The sequence below is a fragment of the Podarcis raffonei genome, chromosome 8, assembly GCF_027172205.1.
Source record: "Podarcis raffonei isolate rPodRaf1 chromosome 8, rPodRaf1.pri, whole genome shotgun sequence".
Lineage (NCBI taxonomy): Eukaryota > Metazoa > Chordata > Lepidosauria > Squamata > Lacertidae > Podarcis > Podarcis raffonei.
In genome coordinates, this window is record NC_070609.1 from 84,251,281 (window position 1) to 84,267,815 (window position 16,535).

The window sequence follows — 16,535 nt, forward strand, 5'->3', positions numbered from 1 at the left end:
CTGAATCAGGTGGCTCCCTGTGTTATGCAAGGGCACAGTAGGCCTCCCACCATAACAGGCACTCTCTTCTGCCCCAGCCTGGCCTGGGCCTGCTGTCAACGGGGGCCACAGCTGGGCCTAGCAGTCCAGGCCAGGTGATGTGGACCCAGGAAGGAGATGTCCCCACCAGGCCAGGCCAGGCCAGGCCTTGCTTTCCTTTCCTCCCCTCCTGCCTGGTTTCTTTCACAACAGCTCCTGAGCAGTTCTTTTTAACTCTTAAAAGCACTCAGCCATGACCCCCCTGCTTTCTCTCCCCCTCCAAAACCCCAGGCAGCCAATCCAGCGCCTCTTCGCTTGCCGAGGCAGAGCTGCGAGGGGGCTGTGTGGATAAAACCAGCTTGCCATGTCTCTTTTCCTGGGGACAAAACGGCCGGAGAAGCCGCCCAGGACCAGCAGCTCCTTTCTCCGGCTGGCCCCGGTGGAGGCGACCAGGTAAAGGGTCCTCCTGGGGCGCCAAAGGCAGGAGACCCGCGCGGGGGTGGGGTGGAGAGGTGCCAGGGCCACGCAGCTTCCCGGGAACCTTCTCAAATCCAAGGGTCGTCGAGAAATGGGTACGGGGGGGCCCTTTCAAGAACCCTTGGCCCTCCTCGCCTTGGGTGCTTTTGAGGTCTGCTCACTGAAACACGCGCATCCAAGTCAGGGCCAGCAGGTGCCCCAAAAAGTGCCCTTTGCTGGGACGGCCCCCCACCTTTCCTCAGGCCGCTCTCGCTTTCTCTCCCCCAGCAGCGAGAGCAGGGCTTCGGATCCCTCCAGGAAAAGGACCCGGCGCCCTCTCGCCCGCCCCCCGACGAGCCGGCCAAGCCATGCCCCATAACTCCATCCGCTCAGGTAAGCTTTCCCGTGGCGGTGGGGCCGAGGGACCAGGGTGGGAGGGAGCGGGGGAGCCACTCGCCTACTCCCAACCTGTACGGAGGATGAGAGAAGAGCCTGCCCCCTGGCTGAGTGCCTTCCACTCCCAGCTGGCGCCCCAGCTGCCGCTGCCCCCTCCAGCTGGGCTGCCGGTCTCTTCCAGCCCCCTCGCCCCACGCGCCTTGGAGAAGGAGGTCCGGGAGGGCGACGCCGCGGACGGGAAGGCAGGGCATTCCCGGCCCGCCTGCGCGGAAGTTGCGCGCGCCCAAGGCCAGCCCGGGCGCCCTCCTGCTGCGGCCAGCCAGGCTTGCGGGGAGGGCCCACACAAGGGGGGCGGCTGAGCCCCATAGCGAGCAGCTCGAGCGAGTCGCTGGGCTCTCGCCGGCCTCTCCAAGCGGGGCGCAAGAATCCGCCTCTGCGCCGGCGTTGGTGCGCTTGCGGAGGGAGGCAAAGGCGTCCTCTGTGGCCGGAGAGGGGGTCGTTCCTGACCCACTCGCCCCACCCAGGGGCACCAGAAAGCCTCCTCCAGCCCCTGCCCCACAAAACGCACAAGCTTGGAGTGAAGTGCTCGCCTGCTGTTCAAACTCCCCTGGGGCTCCCACGTAGCAACCTCCAGATCCCCTGATTTTGGGGGATGAAGCTGTTGCCCAAAGCAGCCGCTTCTTCGTTCCCTGTGGGGCTGAGCCCCGGGGCGAAGAGGGAGCTGGGCTGCTACACGAAGCGCACCTCCTTCTTCTCACCCTAGCAGAGTTTCGAAGTGCGGGAGACGAGGATCGGGATCAGCGGGGTCTGGCGCGCCCCGCGCACACCTCTGAGCGCGCGGGGAGAGTCGCAGCCCGCCCACCTGGCCAGCGCGGGACCCCTTTTCCAAGTTGTCCAGACATTTGCGGGGTTTGGAGGCAGAAAGGCCACCGCGAGGCCTTTGCCGGCTGAAAGTCAGGTCTGTGGCTTCCTGGCCAACCAAGTGGGGCCAACGCAGTATTTTCGTTTCTTCCTGAGCCGATATTCAGCTGGGCTCCCTTCACGGAGAGGCAGGTGCCCTTGGGCGTAGGCAAGGCGGGGCAGGGGGGTAGCTGCCCCCCTAAATCAAGTAAATCAATAAATATACTTTACTAACTGAGGTTCTGCCCCCCAACATAAATCCTGGCTACGCCCATGCAGGTGCCCGAGATCTCCACTGGTCATCAATTTCCGTATTATTTGCATTTTCGTCTTCTCGGAGAGCAACTATGAGATTTCTCAGGAGGCAGAGCGCGGGAGAATTGCCAGCGGTGGGTTGGAAAGAAAAGAGAAAATTTAGTTCCCGTTAGCGTGAAATTTGGATGTGGGGTATTGCTGCTTTTACTATTACTATTACTATTATTACTATTATTATTATTATTATTATTATTATTATTATTAGTTGTTGTTGTTGTTGTTGTAGTTTGTTGTTGTTGTACCCCACCAGTTGTGCAACCATTTAGGATTTTAGAGGTCAAAATTTTGCTTCTTTCTCGGCGCTACAAAAACTCTTAGGGTTGCCATAATATGGCAACTCACTGCAGCATTGGGTCGCCCAGCAATTCAGTGTCCGTTGCCCGCTGAGCAACACTTTTTTCCCTTAAAGAAGTTCATATTCGAGTGAATGCTGGGCCAAACATTACGTTTCAGAAAAAAGCAGGTTCAAAGGAGTCCAGCCGCTGCCACGTGTCGGCCTCTTCGGACCCACTGGGCCAAAACAAACAAGATGAATTTTAACAGGGAGAAATGTAAAGTATTGCACTTGGGCAAAAAAAATGAGAGGCACAAATACAAGATGGGTGACACCTGGCTTGAGAGCAGTACATGTGAAAAGGATCTAGGAGTCTTGGTTGACCACAAACTTGACATGAGCCAACAGTGTGACGCGGCAGCTAAAAAAGCCAATGCAATTCTGGGCTGCATCAATAGGAGTATAGCATCTAGATCAAGGGAAGTAATAGTGCCACTGTATTCTGCTCTGGTCAGACCTCACCTGGAGTACTGTGTCCAGTTCTGGGCACCACAGTTCGAGAAGGACACTGACAAACTGGAACGTGTCCAGAGGAGGGCAACCAAAATGGTCAAAGGCCTGGAAACGATGCCTTATGAGGAACGGCTAAGGGAGCTGGGCATGTTTAGCCTGGAGAAGAGGAGGTTAAGGGGTGATATGATAGCCATGTTCAAATATATAAAAGGATGTCACATAGAGGAGGGAGAAAGGTTGTTTTCTGCTGCTCCAGAGAAGCGGACACGGAGCAATGGATCCAAACTACAAGAAAGAAGATTCCACCTAAACATTAGGAAGAACTTCCTGACAGTAAGAGCTGTTTGACAGTGGAATTTGCTGCCAAGGAGTGTGGTGGAGTCTCCTTCTTTGGAGGTCTTTAAGCAGAGGCTTGACAACCATATGTCAGGAGTGCTCTGATGGTGTTTCCTGCTTGGCAGGGGGTTGGACTCGATGGCCCTTGTGGTCTCTTCCAACTCTATGATTCTATGATTCTATGACTGAGGCGCGTCTGATCCCCTGAGTCAAGTCTCCAGCCCTTCCAGACTGGATCGCGGGGCGTTCCGAATCCCATCCACTCAGCTGCTTCGGGCCACGCGCTCCGGTTCGCGCGCTCGCCAGTGCCTCTTTCGAATCCGAAGCAAGTCCCGCTTCGCCCCGGGAGGCTTCTGGGCGGGCCGAGGCCCCCTCCCTCCCGTGGGGAGAAGCAGGGAGACCGGCGCGGCTGGCAGCGACAGTCCCCCGGTGCTCCGGGCCCTCCAGTGCCACCGCACCGGCTGCGTAGGGACCGGAGGGACGCTCCGTCCGGCCCGCCACGTCGGTTTTGCAGCCCCAGGCCTGCCTTCTCGTCGACCATCGCTCCGCCCCGCCCCACTTCCCTTCTCTTTCCAGGTGTCCGTTTCTATCTCCACAATTGCGTCTCACAATTTCAGCGGCCGTTTTCTTGGAGACGTAAAAGCATAAGAAGTGCCTGCATTCTGGATCCGGCCAGAAGCCCATGGAGTCCAGCATCGTGTTCTTGCAGAGGCCGAGCAGGTGGAGAAACCCGACCGCAGGATTCGACCACAAGCGCCCTCTCCCTTGCTGCGCTTTCTAGCAGCTGGCATTCGGAATAATTGCTGCATCCAATTGACCCAGACGATCTCGTCCCACTCGGAATATTTCTGCATGAAGGAAACGCTCAGGCGGGGCCCTTTTGCAGACCTAGTTTGGCCACAGCGGAAGTAAAATCAATCGATCAATTCAATAAATATATAACAAGATCATCTGAATGGTCCCCGCTGCCCACGTCGAAGTCTCCTCTGAAGATTGTCGGTATATTGCAATAGTTCTTATGGCGCATTTCTTCGCCATACAGTCCCAAGCGCTCCTTCTGCCCCAGGCGCAAACGGGGCGTTTGTACAAGATTCCCGCTGGGGCATCCGGACTACCCTAACATCTCTTCAAGACCCCGGCAACCCCCTTGCAGAGGAGACGGATCCGTCCCCGGGACTCGGTTCTTTGGCTCGGCTCGGCCGCTCCCATGTCCAAGGGGCGGAAGGCGCTGGTGGGACTGGGAGCGAGGCGCAACCCTTTTATTTTGGATTGGTCTCGCCGTGTTTCTCTCGCGGGCCTCGCAAGCAGCTGGAATGAAAAGGTGACCGGTGTGTTTCCATCTTCCTCTGAGGCAACCTCTGCACCCAAAATGGTTCAATGACAAAATAAATAAAAGAACCGACATAAAATGGGGAGGCTGCGTCGCCCTCTTGCCTCGACAGCGACCACCTTCAGGCTCCTGTCTGCCGCCCTTTGGGTTCTGACTAGATTCGGCTTTTCCAGAACCTTTGGTGACATAGGTGCCAACTTCGTGGGGCCCTGGGTGCCCGAGCACCCACAAAATTCTCCATGAAGGGACCGGGCACGCACAGATTTCGGTGCCAGGGCACCCATGGTCCCAGGCACCGACGGTCGCGGGGCCAAGGTTGGCACTCCTGTCTGGTGATGACCGGCGCGCTGGAGCGAATTTGCTTTTCTGACTTTTAAGACGGAGTCGAACACGTCTTGATTCCATCCCATGTTGGAATAAGGAGGGAGCAAATGTCCTCGGAAGTCCGTGGCGCCAGATCCACTGCCTTTATTTATTTGTTTATTTATAAAACTGGCGAAGAGGGAATGTGAGCGAAACTTGTCAAAGAGCAACAGGCGCGGCTACTGTGCTCCTAGAGACATCACCTTGCCAACAAAGGTCCGTATAGTTAAAGCTATGGTTTTCCCAGTAGTGATGTATGGAAGTGAGAGCTGGACCATAAAGAAGGCTGATCGCCGAAGAATTGATGCTTTTGAATTCTGGTGCTGGAGGAGACTCTTGAGAGTCCCATGGACTGCAAGAAGATCAAACGTATCCATTCTGAAGGAAATCAGGCCTGAGTGCTCACTGGAAGGACAGATCGTGAAGCTGAGGCTCCAAGACTTTGGCCACCTCATCAGAAGAGAAGACTCCCTGGAAAAGAGCCTGATGTTGGGAAAGATGGAGGGCACAAGGAGAAGGGGACGACAGAGGACGAGATGGTTGGACAGTGTTCTCGAAGCTACCAGCATGAGTTTGACCAAACTGCGGGAGGCAGTGGAAGACAGGAGTGCCTGGCGTGCTCTGGTCCATGGGGTCACGAAGAGTTGGACACGACTAAAGGACTAAACAACAACAGTTCTCGATGGAACAGAGAACGGAACCGGAGCTCCACGGGGAGATACTGCGGAGGGTGCGTAAGACCTAGCAGCTCCTGGGAGGTGGGTACGGTACACACGTGCAGGATGACCCGCTGGCTTCCAGCGCAGAGGGCAACGGGGCCGGGATGTTGGCTTTGGCTGTGCAGGCAAGCGAGGCCGCCCTTACTTTCCCTGCGATGCCCAGTCTTCTCCAGGCGGACTCCCCGGTTTTGCGGCGCCAGCTGTTTGCCCCCCAACTGCTGCTCCCTGGAAATGACTTGCTTGCAGCCAGCATGGCGGGGGACGGGGAGGAGGACAGGTGCCATAAGAACCAACACCTAGGGGCTGAGGTCCCTTCTCCCTCCCAATAAAATATTTGAGGGGGTCGCCGCCCCGAACCCCAAGTTGATGGGCACTGCTATTCAAATGGTGTGCATGTGCTACGTCTTGTGATCAGTTATGTTGGTTGGTGTCTGGGGCAGCCGGGCCGAGGAAATCTGATCTGGAAGTCTGTCACGAGGAGCAAAAACCAAGTGAGAAGCCATCGGGCTTGATCAAACTTCTTTTCCTCTCTGCTGTTTCCGGATCTTCTGAGACCCCGCGAAATTTGCTGCATTTCGCGCGGTGTCAGAGCAGAGAAAGTAACATGCTGGGACGAAGACGATGAGAAATAACTCAGGGACCCCCAGCTCGCAGCTTGAGAGGTCGGCGAGGCCAAATTCCTACCTGGCGCTGCGAGGTGCTGGGCGCTTCCAGACGAGACTTCGAATATCCTTCATGCAGTTTTGCGTCTAGATAGAAGACGATTGCAAGAGTCCGGCAGCTGGAGGATTTTGCTGCTGTTTCCCGTTTGGGAGCCATTTCATGTCCGCTTCCTCCTCGATTGGCTCGCTGACTTAAGAAACCTCATTCCAGGAAGAAATTAATTAACACTGCAATTAGCTATTTGATTAGTAGGAAAAGGCAGCCCTCTCTTCCAAGTGCGGGTGTGCAGGGGCTGGCTGAAAACCTTTAAGGTTCTGACTCTCCCCATCCCTCGCTAGCCCAGGGATACCGCGGGCGCTGCTTTGAAAGTTAACTTTTTACAGTTCTGCTGGGCTAGGCTAGTGCAAGGAGCAATCAGGGGAAATCACGTGCCCCGGGGGGGCTAACGTGGTGAAGAGAAGCATTCCAAAATATATATTTGGGGTGGGGGAGGAGGGAACAACAAAGCCACGCAATTCTGTCGTGTTCATCCCGTTGATGCACAGACCCCACCAAGTGCAAGACCCGTCCTCGAGTCCCTACTGCTGCTATTTTCAAGAGCTTCCACAAATATAATTCTTCAGGCGGGGGTGGGAGGTGTGGTTCTCCTACTTGTACCCAAAGCGCCGCAGTCTTTCTGCTATTTGCAGCCCCATCCATGGTGCTGAAGAGGATGCGATCCTCACGGTCCTTTCCAACTCTGCAATTCTCTGATTCTATGAACTGAGAAAGTAGGTGAAACGACCCTCAGTTGTTGCTGAACCGCAGCTGCCACCGTCGTTCCTGGCTATTGGCCACGCTGACTGCCTGGGCAGACGGGAATTGGGACCATGGCAACACCTGGAGTGATTCTGCGTTATCTGTTCTCCTTTGCCCTATTGGGTCAGCTTCCACCGAGACCAACTTATAACACAGAAGAAGTGCACCACTAATGCACTATTCTTGCGTCAAAAACATGTTGCAGAAAATATCTACTACAGTAAAATACCAGCCTCTGGAAGGGCCCTCAGTTTGCATGTCCAGTCTTCTTCTTTGGTGATCATTTGTAGATGAGTAAGGGATGCGGGTGGTGCTGTGGGTTAAACCACAGAGCGTAGGACTTACCGATCAGAAGGTTTGTGGTTCGAATCCCCACGATGTGGTGAGCTCCCATTGCTCGGTCCCTGCTCCTGCCAACCTAGCAGTTCGAAAGCACAGTGCAAGTAGATAAATAGGTACCACTCCGGCGGGAAGGTAAACGGCGTTTCCGTGCGCTGCTCTGGTTCGCCAGAAGCGGCTTAATCATACTGGCCACATGACCCGGAAGCTGTACGCCGGCTCCCTCGGCCAATAAAGCGAAACGAGCACCGCAACCCCAGAGTCGGCCACGACTGGACCTAATGGTCAGGGGTCCCTTTACCTTTACCTTAAGATTGTCTTTCATAAACACAGTTTTAACAGTGAGTCCGTAAGTGACTGTGGAGGCCAGTTCTGGATCCACAAATCCACAGTGGGAGCATAGGTTTCCGGGCGGGAGTTGGTCACGGTGCGGGTTTACCAAGCGTGCCTTCCTCTTAGCACGTTTCTCCCTTGCGTCCTGAGTTCGAGTGTCTTCAAAGCCCGGGAAGTGTTTGCCCAGTTTAGAGAAGGAGGCATGATGCTCTGACAGGATCCTGGACTCCTGCTGCCTCCTTCCCAAAGAGAGGCAGTGAAGGCCTCTTCACCTGGGCAGCAGCACCTCTGTAGGTGGGTGGGCAAGGGGGTGTCAATCGGCTAACCCGCCCTCTCTGCCCAGGCTTGGCATCAGGCCACACCCCTCCCCCATGTGCTGGCCCCTCCCCTGCTTGTTGGTGAGTACTGGCCCTTTTTTCTTTTAAAAAAATGCACTGCTTGTGTGAGAACGCAAATACCAATTCCAGCCGAGTTAGCTTATCTCTATAAGCTATTCGGATAAGGTTGCACAGGCTTCTATAGCAATTATGGTATCCAAGGATGCTTTAGGCAGACTTGGATTATCTTCTCCCTGGTTTATGTTTCCCTCTTAACAAATAAATCACTCTCAGACTGTTTAAGTAAATAAATTGTTAGATTTACTCACATCAAAAGTCTTGGCAGGATTCAACGCATACAATGATGAAAATCAGTGATGCAAATCGGACAGGCAATCATCCTTAAAAGTTATAGTCCAAAATGGAGTATGCTCTCTGGACGAGAGTTTACAGACATCCTATCCCATTGTGGGTAAGAAAAAGTGTGTGCGGTGACAGGAAGAAGTAAAGATTTCTTTTCTATTGTTCCCCTTCCTGTCACACAAGTTTAGAGGATATGACATCATAGAGTCCCCTGTCTGTGACTATCCAGCAGCCATGCATTTCTGATTTTGGCTGCACATCTCTCTCACAAAAAACAAATTATTTAAGGCATTGTATAATAATAATTATAATAAATTATAATAATAATAATTTATTATTTATACTCCACCCATCTGGTTGGGTTTCCCCAGCCACTCTGGGTGGCTCCCAACAGAGTATTAATAATAATAATAAAGTGATTAAACATCAAACATGAAAAACTTCCCTAAACAGGGCTGCCTTCTGTCTTCTAAAAGTCAGATAGCTGTTTATTTCCTTGACATCTGATGGGAGGGTGTTCCACAGGGTGGGCACCACTACACTATATGTTAGCCTGGAGAAGGGAAGAGAAGACTGAGGAGGGGTCAGAAACCTTAGACCAAGGGTCGGCAGGGGGCTGGTCCACTGTCCCTCAGACCTTGGGGGGGGCTGGACTATGTTTTTTTTTGGGGGGGGGGAATGAACAAGGGATGATGAGCGGCATGCAATGGGGCTCCAGAGAGGGGCTGCTTTAAATGGCGGCCACTCGAGAGGGGTGCTCAGCCAACTGCGGCTTCTGCGTCTTGCGAGTGGCAGGGGCTGGAGGAGGGACAATGAGTGGCACGCGAAAGGGCTCCAGAGAGGGGCTGGCACCAACGAAGCCTTTCTCCTCTAGGCAGGGCAGGGAGAAGCCAGGAGGAGGGAGGGAGGGAGGGAGGAGGAGGCGGTGTGGTGTGGGGATGGCACAGCCCGAACGATCAGAATCAGATCCATGCTGATCCACACAGCAATTCCCAGACCATCCGTGGGCTGGATCCAGAAGACAATAGGGCCGTATCCGGCCCCCCGAGCCTTAGTTTGCCTACCCATGCCTTAGAACTAGGGTCAAACGTGCCTCTCCAGACCTCTTTGTTGTTGGAGAACAGTAGATATATTTCAGTGGTGTGCAGAGAGAAAGCCAGGTAAGGCTGCTGATTGTAAGGGTAAAGGAAAGTTTTGGTTTGGTCATAGAATCATAGAGTTGGAAGAGACCACAAGGGCCATCGAGTCCAACCCCCTGCCAAGCAGGAAACACCATCAGAGCACTCCTGACATATGGTTGTCAAGCCTCTGCTTAAAGACCTCCAAAGAAGGAGACTCCACCACACTCCTTGGCAGCAAATTCCACTGTCGAACAGCTCTTACTGTCAGGAAGTTCTTCCTAATGTTTAGGTGGAATCTTCTTTCTTGCAATTTGGATCCATTGCTCCGTGTCCGCTTCTCTGGAGCAGCAGAAAACAACCTTTCTCCCTCCTCTATGTGACATCCTTTTATATATTTGAACATGGCTATCATATCACCCCTTAAGCTCCTCTTCTCCAGGCTAAACATGCCCAGCTCCCTTAGCCATTCCTCATAAGGCATCGTTTCCAGGCCTTTGACCATTTTGGTTGCCCTCCTCTGGACACGTTCCAGTTTGTCAGTGTCCTTCTTGAACTGTGGTGCCCAGAACTGGACACAGTACTCCAGGTGAGGTCTGACCAGAGCAGAATACAGTGGCACTATTACTTCCCTTGATCTAGATGCTATACTCCTATTGATGCAGCCCAGAATTGCATTGGCTTTTTTAGCTGCCGCGTCACACTGTTGGCTCATGTCAAGTTTGTGGTCAACCAAGACTCCTAGATCCTTTTCACATGTACTGCTCTCAAGCCAGGTATCACCCATCTTGTATTTGTGCCTCTCATTTTTTTTGCCCAAGTGCAATACTTTACATTTCTCCCTGTTAAAATTCATCTTGTTTGTTTTGGCCCAGTTCTCTAATCTGTCAAGGTCGTTTTGAAGTGTGATCCTGTCCTCTGGGGTGTTAGCCACCCCTCCCAGTTTGGTGTCATCTGCAAATTTGATCAGGATGCCCTTGAGTCCATCATCCAAGTCGTTGATAAAGATGTTGAATAAGACCGGGCCCAAGACAGAACCCTGTGGCACCCCACTAGTCACTCTTCTCCAGGATGAAGAGGAACCATTGATGAGCACCCTTTGGGTTCGGTCAGTCAGCCAGTTACAAATCCACTGAGTGGTAGCATAGTCAAGACCGCATTTTACCAGCTTCTTTACAAGAATATCATGGGGCAATATCATGGTACTCACAGCAAACAAAGCTATGCTAAGTTTGGGCTGGAGGGAAGTGACAGAGCACTTTCGCTTGTCTGGATGGAGAAGTTTGTGGGTGCAGAAAGCTCTGTTTTTGCATGACTGGCATGTAGCCTACTGCATAAGTAACACCTGCTACCCTGCTCAGTTTTGCCTCTGAGTCCCACCCCATCACTGGTGTGGTTGCCCCTGCAGGAATATGACCCATGAGCGGAAAAAGGGTTAATCTTAAGGTGTTTGCTGCAGAGGGCAAGAGGAGAGATTACAGTAGTACAGGAGGTTAGATTTTATTTGAACATTAGGAGAAATCTTTTGATAACAAGTGCGGTATGATTCTGATACCAATTAACCGAGAGGGGTGGCGATGGACTTTCCCTTCATGGAGAGGGTGGGCAGTCATTTATTAAAAACATAGGAAGACCTTTGCTGGATCAGGCCAGTCATCCTGCTCTCATTGTGGCCAACCATATGTTTGTGGGTGACCTACAACCAGGACTCTCCCTTTCTGCAGCTTCCAGAAAAGGGTATTCTGAGTTACTTCTGCCTCCGACTTGGCGGGCACTAGTAGCCATTGATAGCACTCTCCTCCATGAATTTGTCTAATTCTCTTTTGAAGCTGTCCAAGTTGGTGGCCCTCACTGGAGGATTTTCTGGGGGGAGGGAGGAATTCCATAGTTTAACTATGCACTGTGTAAATGAGTACATTTTACAAACTTCAGTCATGTCACCGAACTTAATGACCTTTTCTCTAAGCTAAAAAGTCCCAAATGATGCAATCTTTCACGTAGGGGAGTCACTCCACCCCCTTCATTGTTTTGCTTGCCCTTTTCTGAGTGTTATTGGGGAGGCTCTATCTCTGGATTCCTAGGATGTGGGTGGTGCTGTGGGTTAAACCACAGAGCCTAGGAGTTGCTGATCAGAAGGTCGGCAGTTCGAATCCCCGCAATGGAGTGAGCTCCCATTGCTCGGTCCCTGCTCCTGCCAACCTAGCAGTTTGAAAGCACACCGGTGCAAATAGATAAATAGGTACCGCTCTGGCAGGAAGGTAAACGGCGTTTCCGTGCACTGCTCTGGTTCGCCAGAAGCGGCTTAGTCATGCTGGCCACATGACCCGGAAGCTATACGCCGGCTCCCTTGGCCAATAAAGCGAGATGAGCACCGCAACCCCAGAGTCGGCCACGACTGGACCTAATGGTCAGGGGTCCCTTTACCTTTACCTCTGGATTTATTTCTTTGAGCAAGGGGTTGTGCTGGATGCCCTCCCAAGCCCCATGCACTTCCCTGGGTTCATGATTTAGGGCAACATTTCAGATAGATAAATAATTTCAGAAGCGGCATTGGCAAATCCTTTTGGTTTTCAAGTAGAGAATTGGGGTCTATAGTCTGCCCTTTGGACTGCATTTCTTCCGCACCAAGGTTCAAATAGTGACAACAACAAGCACCAGGAAGTATTTTCAAGAGATCTTGGCAGACATCTCTTTACGTAGAAGGACAGAATTCTTGAGTCTTCAGCTCAGCATATTATGAAGTGGGAGACATATTAATAAGCTGAAAACCCACCTTTCAAAAAATGTAAAGCATTTGGAAACAGTTTCTCTCTCTCTTCTTTCTTTCTTTCTTTCTTTCTTTCTTTCTTTCTTTCTTTCTTTTTTACCTTCTTTCCTTCTTTCCTCCATAATTGTTATTGCCCTCTGCATGATTGCTCTGGCCTCATATTCCATCTCCCCTCAGAGGCATTCGCAATTCTGTCGTTATTCTTGTATTAGTGCTGAGCCCATTAAAGCTAATTTGTTCACCCTAATCTCTATTTATTTTTCCCTAGTTGATATTAGATTTGCCTCTCTATTGCGCTCTCCTGATTCTTTTCCTTTTGGTCTTTCTAATGGGTTTCTCTGTTAATGGTACCCAACCTTCCTTCCTTCCTTCTTGCTTCCAAACCTGCAAATCCTCCCATTAACTCCTTGCTGCCCTCCTTCTGCTCAGACCCCTGATAGGTGGCTTTTTGCAGTTTTGCTGCTGAGGCTTGAGAAATTACCTGTAGCTCTAAGCAAAGCCCAAAAGCACTTGGACAATTGTGCTTCGGTGAGAAAAAGAGTCTCATTGGCAGCGTCTGTGTGCTACCCCTGCTGGGCTGGGTTCAGGACCCTCTGCAGGCAATGCTTCCTTTGTGCAATGAGGCGGTTACTCCTTTTCTTCAGAGGATCCAGACCTCCTTCCTCCTGGCAACAGAGATGTTGCATTTCCCCAGGACTTAAAATAGGCTGCGCCATAGAAACATGATTTGCCCTTGATAGGTACTATATCAAGGAAACCTACTGGCTCATGTCAGTAATCACACAAGCTCCATTTGAGGATTACTAAAAAATAAAAATAAAACTACCGTATGAGAAATATTAAAAGGGATGCAGGTGGCACTATGGGGTTAAACCACAGAGCCTAGGGATTGCCAATCAGAAGGTCGGCAGTTCGAATCCCCATAATGGGGTGAGCTCGGTCCCTGCTCCTGCCAACCTAGCAGTTCGAAAGCACCTCAAAGTGCAAGTAGATAAATAGGTAACGCTCTGGCAGGAGGCGGCTTAGTCATGCTGGCCACATGACCCAGAAGCTGTACGCGGGCTCCCTCGGCCAAGAAAGCGAGATGAGCGCCACAACCCCAGAGTCGGTCACAACTGGACCTAAATGGTCAGGGGTCCCTTTACCTTTACCTTTTTATGAGAAATATTGCATTCCAAAATCTGAGGTTTTCAGTTTTTTTTGGTTTACCATATTGCCCCTACTTAGGTCACCCCATTGGCATGATAATATGTGGGGCAGGACTTCGGAGAGTCTTGAACTCTTGGTATGATGTGAATGCATTGATCAAATACTTGAGTAAGCCTTGCAGTCCATAGCAGAGGCTTAACTCCAGTACGGTAGTTAACAACCAGCTGATACAGGGATGGAAAGCAGCCCCACACACCCCAAAAAACAAATGCATAGGTACCACATTTTTCGCTCTATAAGATGCACCAGACCACAAGTTTTTGGAGGAGGAAAAGAAGAAGAAAAATATTCTGAATCTCATAAGCCAGAACAGCAAGAGTGATTGCTACACAGTGAAAGCAGCAATCCCTCTTGCTGTTCTGGCTTCTGGGATAGCTGTGAAGCCTGCATTCGCTCCATAAGACGCACACACATTTCCCCTTACTTTTTAGGAGGGAAAAAGTGAGTCTTATAGAGCAAAAAATACAGTATATGCCTGGAGAAGAAGGAAGTGGGAAGAGATTTTAGTTTGCTACTTAGATTCAAGTGAGAAGGTGTCTAAGGCTGAAACGCTGCCTGTACAGGGTTTTTTAAATTTTCACTCTTTTCACTATAGTATTGTGAAATCAGGTGGCGAGTTTGTTCCAACAGAAATGGAGGCAAAATGCAGCCATAAAGAAACAGAAGGAAAATACTGAGCATGTTCAGGGGATACCTGAGTTTTGGAGAAGTACAGAAAAACTTTTTCAAAAATTAAGGGGGTGCCTTCCCCCGCCCCTGCAGCCCAATGCTCAGTAAGCACCACTGAGCCTCTTGGGCTTGCCGGTTTGAATCCCCGCGACGGGGTGAGCTCCCGTTGCTTGGTCCCTCCTCCTGCCAACCTAGCAGTTCGAAAGCACCTCAAAGTGCAAGTAGATAAATAGGTACCGCTCCAGCGGGAAGGTAAACGGCGTTTCCGTGCGCTGCTCTGGTTCGCCAAAAGTGGCTTAGTCATGCTGGCCACAAGACCCAGAAGCTGTACACCAGCTCCCTCGGCCAATAAAGCGAGATGAGTGCCGCAACCCCAGAGTCATTTGCGACTGGACCTAATGGTCAGGGGTCCCTTTACCTTTACCTAGTTAGAAAATAAATCATGGAATCTGGGGAGGGGAATGGCCTGCAGGAAGAGCCGGCACGCTGAATGCAGCCACTCTGCCAAGGAGGGCATTTTGTGGATTTAGTTGGGAGTGTGACTGGACAGAAATAAGTTCAGCTACCAGGAAGCGAGGGAGAGGGAGGGAGGGAGGGAGGGAGGGAGGGAGGGAGGGAGGGAGGGAGGGAGGGAGAGAGAGCTGGACTCTATTGCTTCCTGCTTACCATAGGTCAGGAAAATTCCTGACAAGTCCTGATTTTCAGGTGTAAAAATAGCACGGGGTGGGGGAAAATTCTGCTGAATTGGAAAAATGTAAGGGAAAACCCGGATGTACAGTGGTACCTCTGGTTACGTACTTAATTCGTTCTGGAGATCCGTTCTTAACCTGAAACTGTTCTTAACCAGAAGCACCACTTTAGCTAATGGGGCCTCCCGCTGCCGCTGTGCCGCTGGAGCACGATTTCTGTTCTCATCCTGAAGCAAAGGTCTTAACCCGAGGTACTATTTCTGGGGTAGCGGAGTCTGTAACCTGAAGCGTATGTAACCTGAGGTACCACTCTATGTCAATGCGACGGGAAAAGCAGTGGAATAAGTGGAAACAGCTGCAAAAAATCATTTTTTTGGGGACAGGTTTCCCCAGAAAAGCTCAACAATTTTGGTAGTTTCCTAAAAAAAAAAAAAAAGAAGAACCAATTTTGAAATATGGCAACTCTACGCTTGTGCATTCTGTGTTGGTGGGGTGGCCAGGATCACAGGCTTACGTGGTCTCTGTGTGATTCTTGGAACTGACCTTGTAGGCAGGTCATTTCCTTCTGCCAGAGGTGGCTGCATTTGCCTGGAATCTAAGCCGTGCCTCTGATGCGTCAGTTTTAACTCTTGGCTGTGTTCCCTGGGAGTGGGGAAGGGAACTGAGCGGCCAGAGGTCAAGAATGTTAAACGTCTTGACTAGGACTAGCTGTACCTGCGAAACACAAACCTGGTGATGCCATTGCTCATTCTTATTCAAGGGAAACAAAAATGGTTGGGAGAACAACCTGTTGAACTGGGTGTGATGGCCTGGGATTCGGACTCGGGTGCTGACCCTGAGGGATCCCAGCCTGCACAGGATTCCCCGCCTCCAGAACCAGCTGAGCCAGGGCTGGGGCTTGAGCCTGAAGGGTCCTCACCTGTGCTGGGTCCTCAGGTGCAGGCATCAGCTGAGTCTGCTCTGGCTCCTGAGGTGATGGAGGACCCATTGCCTGCAAGTGCTCCACTCTCAGCCCGGTCAGAGGAAGCTGAGGTTGCCTCTGGGTCTGGTAACCCTCCAGCCTCTCCTGAGCTGCAGAGGCTCAGGGCAGAGAGGCGGAGGGAACTAAGTTCCCGCAGGAGGAGTGCTTGCCTCCAGGCAAAGAGAGGCGAGTCACCAGAGGATCGGGGTTGCCCCATGCCTCAGGGCAGATAAAAGCCGGCCAGCCCCAGTCCCAAGTTGAGGGAGCAACATTGTTGGTTGCTAGTTCCTGCCTGAACCCTGTCCTGCTTTCCTGCCTGAGCTCCTGACCCGCCCTGGCTCCTTGCTTGCAAGGCTGTTCCCGACTTCACCCGACTCCCTACCCTGCACCCAGCTTCAGCTACTACGGACTGCCTCCCCGTTGCACCTTTGACTATGGACCGGACTTGGACCTTGTCTCTCCGGTAACCCATGGGACCAGCACACTGTGGCAACTCTAGGTGGCATCTAACTTTCCTCTTCTTTCCCCCCAAGGCTGGGAAATTACTCAGCACCCTCTACACCACCCACAACTATTGGGCTGGTGGTGCAACTATTGGGGTGGTGGTGGAGTAAAGTACCCCAAGGAGAGGAGGCAGCAATGGCAGAAGAGAGGGTTGGGAGGCAGGCTGGAGCCCCCGGGGGGGGATA

The 16,535-nt window shown here is 51.9% G+C and overlaps 1 protein-coding gene across 7 annotated transcripts in view; it reads left to right on the forward strand.

Moving 5' to 3' along the window:
* The first annotated feature begins 330 nt into the window (after positions 1–330).
* PAX8 (paired box 8) overlaps positions 331–16,535 on the forward strand; it is a 39,389-nt gene continuing 23,184 nt past the window's right edge. For 6 of the 7 annotated variants that reach the window (XM_053401285.1, XM_053401290.1, XM_053401289.1 and 3 more), the window contains exons 1-2: positions 331–471; positions 763–867. In XM_053401285.1, coding sequence (XP_053257260.1) covers positions 843–867 — 25 coding nt within the window. In that variant the 5' untranslated portion in view covers positions 331–471; positions 763–842. The remainder of the gene's footprint in view (positions 472–762; positions 868–16,535) is intronic. The other variant, XM_053401287.1, reaches the window with a different exon arrangement.